This window comes from Salpingoeca rosetta, assembly GCF_000188695.1.
Source record: "Salpingoeca rosetta unplaced genomic scaffold supercont1.5, whole genome shotgun sequence".
Classification (NCBI taxonomy): domain Eukaryota; class Choanoflagellata; order Craspedida; family Salpingoecidae; genus Salpingoeca; species Salpingoeca rosetta.
The window spans coordinates 645232-653025 of NW_004754929.1; the positions used below are offsets into that span (position 1 = coordinate 645232).

The following is a 7794-nucleotide window of genomic DNA, read 5'->3' on the forward strand; positions in this document are numbered from 1 at the left end:
TCACACACACACACACACACACACACACACACACACACACACACACACACACACACACACCTCACGCACACACACACACACACCTCACGCACACTCAAACACACACACTCAAACACACACACTCAAACACACACGCACGCACCCCGAGAGCATCTTCGTCGCTGCCTGCTTCTTGCCAGCTTGTGCGATCAATGTCCACAAACACTGTGCAGATTGGCAAATCGGTGTCCTGGCCCTGGTTCGAGTCTTCATCCACGCCAAACCAAACAGTACCACCACGCGTACGCATACATGTCATCTGGCATGTGAGGCATGAGATCAAACTTCCATTCCAGCCACCACTGTGCTTTTAGGGACAACATAACACGCACACACATGCGCGCACAACCATGCACAACAGCGTGTGAGCGACTGTGCAGTACGACCTCGTCTTCTTCGGCCGCCGCTAGATGGCGCCTGAATCTTGCGGAGCAGCTCGTCCTCACGCGCACCGCCATCGCCCTCAAAGTTGATGACCTGCGGCTCTGATTGGGTTGTGATCTACAATGGCAATTTACAGCAGAGGGGGATATAGGTGAGAGAGACGCATGAGATGAAGCGTCAGTAAGTGAGTGAGATAAAATAAATCGATGCAAGATACGGAACAATGTGCCTCCTTCTTGTGCACCTCAGCTCACACAAGTGCACAGAGGTACACACGCACACGCACACACACACACACACACAGACACAGAGAACACGGAGGTACACACGCCCAATTATAAGCACACACACACACACACACGCAGAAACACACACACACACACACACGCAGAAACACACATACACACACACACACACACACACACACGCGCGCGCGCGCGCGCAGAAACACACATACACACCCATGCGTTTACACACCGTCACATCGTCCATGTGGTAGATGTAGATGGCTGGGCGGCCTTGGATGTGCAAGGTGGCGAGCCAATACGTGGCACGCCGCTTGCCCCGGCCGAATCCGACCACCTCGTTTGTTCCTGCCTTGTACAGGTCACCGCCGATTGTTGTGTCTGTTTCTTCGCCACGCAACTCCACGTCGTAGTCGAGGTGATTCTGGGGCGTGGCGTGGAAGGTCACGGCGCTTGCATCCGAGACCATCGTCGTCGCCGCCACCACCACAACAACCAGCAGCATGCGTGCCGCTGTCGATATCGACCTCATCGTGGCCGTCGTTCTCACCTTCCCCTTCTTTTGTTCCTCCCTTGTTGCTGTGCTTTCACTTGCCGCCCTCTGCTATTGCGTGTCTCCCCCAGTCTTCGTGTCATGTCACACGCACAGAGCAAATGAACGCAAGCAGCCAGCCAGCAAGCAGCAGCCAGCCAGCAGTGGCACAGGACCACGCATGGTTGCTGTCCTCCCGAGGTGGCCGCCCCGCAACGCACACAAATTGGAAAGCGACACCACAAAAAGCAATTTGGTTGACACGACCTGCGGACGACACGACACACGATGGCGACGCAGCAAACAAGCGAGAACGCTGCCAAGCAGCAGCAGGAGCAGGAGGTGCCCACGGCGCCCATGGTTGGCACAACGCCGTGCATCATCTGCATCGGTGAGCGAGTGCTGTGCTTTCGCCTGTGTACGCATGCATGTGTATTGTTTTGGTGTGTGTTTGGTGTGTGTGTGTGTGTGTTTTTTGGAGTGTGCGTGTGTGATGAAGGCGGTGTGGTGGCGTGGGCAATCTGAGCATCCCTCACACGTGCACACGTGCACCCATCACGACAGGCATGGCTGGGTCGGGCAAGACGTCGCTGGTGCAGCGAATTAATGCCTACTTGCATCAGCGGCATGCGGGGCGACAGTGCAGCAGTGCAACCAGTGCACCAGGCACAGAAGCCAAACAAGCAGCAAGCACAGCACAGGCAGACACAACAGCAGAAGCCCCCACACACGCAGAAGCGACAACAGAAGCAGAGACAGTAGACACGACAGCAGAGGCGATGGATACAACAGCCTCAACAGAGGCACCAAGTGGTGAGGCCAGTACCACGCCTGCAGCGGCTACAGCTGACCGTACGCCGTGCTATGTGCTCAACCTGGATCCGGCGGTGTATCAGCTCCCGTACGAGGCGAACATTGACATCCGGGAGACCATCAACTACAAGGCCGTGATGAAGGATTATGGCCTTGGTCCAAACGGCGCCATTGTTACCTGCCTCAACCTCTTTGCCACCAAGTTTGACCAGGTTCAAGCAGCACTGCGCGCATGTGTTTGAGTGTGTGAGTGTGTGTGTTTTGAGAGAGTGTGTGAGTGTGTCTGAGTGTGTGTTTGAGAGAGAGTGTGTGTGTGTGTCTGAGTGTGTGTGTCTGAGTGTGTGTGTGTGTGTGTGTGTCTGAGTGTGTGTGTGTGTGTGTGTGTGTGTGTGTGTGTGTGTGTGTGTGTGTGTGTGTGCGCGCGCGTGTGCGTTTGAGTGTGCGTGTGTGTGCGTGCGTTTGAGTGTGCGTGTGTGTTTGATTGTCACGTTCGTGGTTTTTTTTTTGTTTTTTGTTTCGACGTGGCAGACCTCCCCACTTGCAGTGTGTTTCGTGTGTCGCTCTTAGTGTTACCACTGCCAGCTCGCTGCCCCCCCCCCTTCTCCTTCTGTTACTGACCCGTGTGTGTGTTTGGCGCACAGGTGCTGTCGCTCATGGAGAAACGCAGTCCCACGACGGATTATTTCCTGTTTGACACGCCGGGACAGATTGAGGTGTTCACGTGGTCTGCGTCCGGCACCATCATCACGGAGACGCTTGGGTCCAGCTTCCCGACGGTTGTGGTGTATGCCATTGACACGCCGCGGTGCACCAGCCCGGTCACATTCATGTCCAACATGCTCTACGCCTGCAGCATCATGTACAAGACGCGGCTCCCCTTCATCATTGTCTTCAACAAGGTTGACGTGACCAGCCACGAGTTTGCGGTCGAGTGGATGCGCGACTACGAGACCTTCCGCGACATTGTGTCGGAGGAGACGGCGTACATTGGCTCCATGGCTCGCTCCATGGGCCTGGTGCTGGAGGAGTTTTACCACAACCTGCGTGCGGTGGGCGTGTCTGCGCTCACGGGCGCGGGCATGGAGGACCTCTTCTCCGCCGTGGATGAGGCCGTCAACGAGTACATGACAGACTTCAAGCCAGAGCTGGACGAGCTCCTCAAGAAGAAGGTGCCTGTGTGCCTGTGTGCCTGTGTGTGTATGACTGTATGACGGTGTTTGCAGCTGTGTGTGTGTGTGCGTGTGCGTGTGCGTGTGCGTGTGTGCGTGTGCGTGTGTGCGTGTGCGTGTGTGTTTGTGCGTGCGTGTGTGCGTGAATATGTTTGCAACCTGGTTTGTATGTGTGTGCGTGTGCGATAGTAGTGAACATGTTTGCAGCTTTTTATTTGTGTGTGTGTGTTGCACAGTCCCCGACCCCGTTTTCCTCAACACAACCGAATTTGGCCTGACGCTTTGGTGTTCTCACTCCACTCTCTGTTGTCTGGTTCCTGTCGGTTCTGGTTTCCACTCTCAACAGGAGCAAGAGAAGATTGACCGTGCCACAGAGTCCCTGACGAAGCTGGCTCGCGACATGAAGCTGGGAGGCAAGGTGGTCCTCGACTCACGAGCACGTATGTTTGTCGGTGTAGTTGTGATTGTGTGTGTGTGCGTGTGCACTTTTGTGTGTGTATATATAATTTTGTGCTTTTGTGTGCTTTTGTGTGTGCATATATAATTTTGTGCTTTTGTGTGTGTGTGTGTGTATGTGTGTGTGTGTGTGTGTCCTTTATGATTCGCACGTTTCATTTGCTTGGTGGTTCTCATCCCCTTGTTTTGGATGTGTGTTCGTACAGCGATGGGGGCAGGGGATGGCGATGACGAGGACGACGTGGATTCAGACGATTACGATGGTGAGCCTCACCACTGCTGATTGTGGGTTGTGTGGGGGGCTGTGGGTTGTGAGCGTACCTTGCACACACACGCACAAAAGAAGTAAACATTCACACACACACACACACACGTGTATGTACACACACATGTGTATGCACCCGCACACACACACACACACGCACCCGCGCACTCACGCTCGCACACACACACACACACACACACACACACACACACACACACACACACACACACACACACACACACACACACACACCACACAGACCTGGAGGACAGCGCTCGCGTGGTGCAAGTGGCGACAAAGACCAACGACGCGTTCCAGCGCAGCCAAGGGTTGTGATGTGATGTGACAATGTTTTTGTGTGTCGCACTGTCGTCTAAACTTGAACACCATAAATCGCAGTTCAACGCACGCCTGCTTCGCTCTCTTCGCCACTGCTTCGAGTACTTGCGGTCGGCTGACGATTCAAAAAAACCGTTGTCTGCCTGCAAGCAAGCAAGCAGCGATCGACGTTGTTGGATGGATGGGTGCAAACAGCGTGTTCGTTGTTCGTTGACGTGCACCGTCTGTCACAACACAATCACTCTGGCTGCGATCAGCAACAACAGATGTCACAAGCCACCCCACCACCCAACACCAAACAAGAAGTGGAAGCAAGTGACAAGCAGCGCAAAGCAGCGCAAAGCAGACCAAGCAAGCAGGAGGGCATTCTCCCCTTGTTCTTTGATGGCTGCTGGAGGTGGTGAAGCGTTCCACAAGGGTTCCTAGCGTGCTAACTGAGCCAGCCATCGACACAAAGCGTCACGCACACACCCGAACACACACACACACACACCCCAACTGGACGATACGAAACAGCACTGTGTGCGTGTGCGGAGAGACTGAGAGCTTGAGAGGGGAGAAGGCACGGCATGGCCTCCTTCCTAGCACCTACAGTGGCGGTGTGGTGGCGTGCCGCTGCGCTGTCTGTTCTGTTCTCCATCCTGCTTGCTTCCAGCATCCATGCTCTCTCCGCCCATGACCTCTGCTACCAAGTACGAACGGCAGCTTTGTGTGCTTGTGTGTGTGTGTGTGTGTGTGTGTGTGTGTGTGTGTGTGTGTGTGTGTGTGTGTGTGTGTGTGTGTGGTTTCTTCTATTCGCCTATTCGCTTGTTGTACGACTCTAGCTGCTGGGTCCTGTACGACACCGCATATGTCGCCACCCCTCTTGGTCACACTGTCCTTCCTCCTGCTCCCCCCTGTTCTCTTGTCCTCAACACTCCCTCCTTGCCACACTCTGATTTGCAGGTCTCGTGGGACCTTGCACGGAAGGAAGGCCCGCGACGACAATTGGTACGCCCTGTGGTGCGCATCCCAGAGAACCACACCCTCACTACTACCGTGTGCGGAGAAACACACAGCGCAGGCGACCCCATCCCAGCTGCAGGCATGTGGTCACCCACAGGCCGTATCAGCAGCGGGGGAGACTGCGAACAAGTGGACAGCGGCAAACTCTTCTACGGTACCTTCATCATGCATCTGCCCAAACAAACAGCCACACACACACACACACACACACACACACACACACACACACACACACACACGCACACACACACACACACACACACACACACACATGCACAACAGGTACAATTGTGTGTCGTGTTTGTTGTGTTGGCGTGGGTTGCTTGAGCAATACCTTCTCAGAGCACACAACTTGCTTCGCGCAATCAGTTTCGTGAACACACATAACCCCACGCAACACAAGCAAACCATGCCGCATACTCACATTCACACGGCCTTCATCTCGTGCTTTAACTCTCACTCACATCACTTCGTTGCAGCATACAACTATCCACGCATCTTCTCATCCAACACGGGGTTTGAGCAAGACAACACCAACGTCCTCTATTTCATCATCGACGACAATGACACGCTGTCCTTTGTGCTGACCAACGATCGTCCTGGCGACGTAGCGGATTCAGAAGACAATGGCGCGCTTCTCATGCGCATTGTCAGCCCTGACCTTGGCGTTGACAACGGGCACGACCCTGTCCTCATCAGTAAGTGACCCGCAAGCAACCCTTCAAGCTGCCACGTGTTTTGGTGTTGCAGCGCTACCTGTCACTCCCTCACTCCCTCACTCCCTCCCTCACTCCCTCACTCCCTCCCTCACTCCCTCACTCACGCACTCACACTTCTCTCTTACACCCTCACACCCTCACGTACTCACTCACGCACTCACACTTCTCTCTCTCTCACTCACACACCCTCACACCCACACGTACAGCGCTGGAGGACGATGAAAACTCGGACGCGCCAGATTGCTCGCAGTCTGCCAAGGACTGCTACAAGTGGGACCCACAAGACGCAACTGGCGACTTCTTCTGGACTTGGGTAGGTTTCATATGCCGTGAGCTATTCTTCTTCGTGAAGCGGCGGTGCGACACATGAGAGTTCCTTTTTCACTCTTCCTTGCCTCTTCCCCCTTCCTCCATCTTCCATCTTTTTCTTCCTTCCTCCTTCTTCCATCTTCTATCGACGTCACACACACACACACACACACACACACACACACACACACACACACACACACACACACACACACACACACACACACACACACACACACACACCCGCAGAGCTGGTGCTGTACGGACGGGATGGTGTTGCATCCACTCCCGCCGTCCGGGTTCAGGTTCAACCTCCTCTTCCGCCGTTCGTCTGGGCTGGATCAGTTCAGCTTCGCGTCCTACAACCAGGATGACAACTCTCTCAGCTTTGTCCAATTTGACGTGGTTCGTACAACTCCCAGCGCCTCTGAACAACTGCGTTGACTGGCACTTGTTTAAATGCGTGCGCACAGCCACCCGCAAACATTTCTCACCACTCGTGCATGTTCACGCCGAACCTTGCGAACTGGCCCTTGTACTTCCCGTTTACCTTACTTCCCGCTCAAGCGCTTACCCTCCCCCCACACACACACACAAACACACTCACACACACACACACACACACAAACTCACTCACACACACACACACACAAACTCACTCACTCACACACACACACACAAACTCACACACACACACACACACACACACACACACACACACACACACACACACACACACACACACACACACACACACACACACAGGAGGAAGTGCTGCAGGAAGGCATTGAGATCCACGCGTTCACGTGTGACAACTATTGCGCAACCAAGGTACACAACAATCTACGTGTGTCTGCTCGTCACCTGCTTGGGGGTGAGCTGCTTTCAAGCAATTCAGACCCTGTAAAGCAAATCTTCTGCACGCGATTGCTTCAACTAACATTCTCCTGCTCATCCCTCCCTGTGTCGTGGCCTGCAGGCATCGTGCGGCGAATGCGCGGCCACAGACGGCTGCGCGTGGTGTGGTGCAACTGCAACATGCATCCCCAACGAAGAGGAGGTGAGAGTGTGCTTCATAACAGTTCCAGCAGTGACATTACCGGGAGAGTGCTTGTGCGTGTGTGCGTGCATGCGTGCGCGTGCATGTGTGCGTGCATGCATGTGTGTGTGTGTGTGTGTGTGTGTGTGTGCATGCATGTGTGTGTGTGTGTGTGCGTGTGTGTGTGGTGGGGGGGGGGGACTCCCTCACGACCCAACGGAAGGTTGTGAAGGTTTCTACAGCGAGGAAAGAAATTACGGCTCTGAGTTGAACCGCAACAATAATTTTACGGATCTTAGTGTTTACAACCACACCAAATCCCTGAACAATTTGGGTTTTAAACCCGCCGAGTGCCGGGGGGCCATATGTTGTTTAACCCTGATACAGTTCGCGTCGTCAGATGTGGTAAATGAGGGTACGCTTATAGGCGCCCTAACTACATTAGCGCGATTTGTGGCCAAGCCCGCGCCACCTGTCAAT

At 54.3% G+C, this 7794-nt stretch overlaps 3 protein-coding genes across 3 annotated transcripts in view; 2 read left to right on the forward strand and 1 right to left on the reverse strand.

Moving 5' to 3' along the window:
* PTSG_02208 (uncharacterized protein) overlaps positions 1-1427 on the reverse strand; it is a 4335-nt gene extending 2908 nt beyond the window's left edge. The window contains exons 1-3 of the mRNA XM_004996638.1: positions 901-1427; positions 426-540; positions 143-246 (exon numbers count right to left, since the gene is read on the reverse strand). Of these exons, the coding sequence (XP_004996695.1) occupies positions 143-246; positions 426-540; positions 901-1200 (519 nt within the window). The 5' untranslated portion in view covers positions 1201-1427. The remainder of the gene's footprint in view (positions 1-142; positions 247-425; positions 541-900) is intronic.
* Positions 1428-1431: 4 nt separating this feature from the next.
* Positions 1432-4352, forward strand: PTSG_02209 (XPA binding protein 1). The gene is made up of 6 exons (XM_004996639.1): positions 1432-1591; positions 1765-2225; positions 2655-3182; positions 3529-3622; positions 3845-3901; positions 4163-4352. Exons 1-6 carry the CDS (start codon positions 1489-1491, stop codon positions 4237-4239), a joined length of 1320 nt encoding a protein of 439 aa, XP_004996696.1. The 5' UTR covers positions 1432-1488; the 3' UTR covers positions 4240-4352.
* Positions 4353-4455: 103 nt separating this feature from the next.
* The window catches only part of PTSG_11851 (uncharacterized protein), a 17190-nt gene continuing 13851 nt past the window's right edge, over positions 4456-7794 (forward strand). The window contains exons 1-7 of the mRNA XM_004996640.1: positions 4456-4934; positions 5188-5401; positions 5727-5945; positions 6173-6279; positions 6525-6680; positions 7041-7106; positions 7255-7335. Coding sequence (XP_004996697.1) covers positions 4812-4934; positions 5188-5401; positions 5727-5945; positions 6173-6279; positions 6525-6680; positions 7041-7106; positions 7255-7335 — 966 coding nt within the window. The 5' untranslated portion in view covers positions 4456-4811. The remainder of the gene's footprint in view (positions 4935-5187; positions 5402-5726; positions 5946-6172; positions 6280-6524; positions 6681-7040; positions 7107-7254; positions 7336-7794) is intronic.

Coding starts and splice junctions, on each gene's coding strand:
- PTSG_02209 (XM_004996639.1), top strand. CDS start 1,489: ATGGCGACGCAGCAAACAAGCGAGAACGCTGCCAAGCAGCAGCAGGAG. Junction 2,226..2,654: donor TTGCCACCAAGTTTGACCAG/GTTCAAGCAGCA, acceptor TTTGGCGCACAG/GTGCTGTCGCTCATGGAGAA. Junction 3,183..3,528: donor ACGAGCTCCTCAAGAAGAAG/GTGCCTGTGTGC, acceptor CACTCTCAACAG/GAGCAAGAGAAGATTGACCG.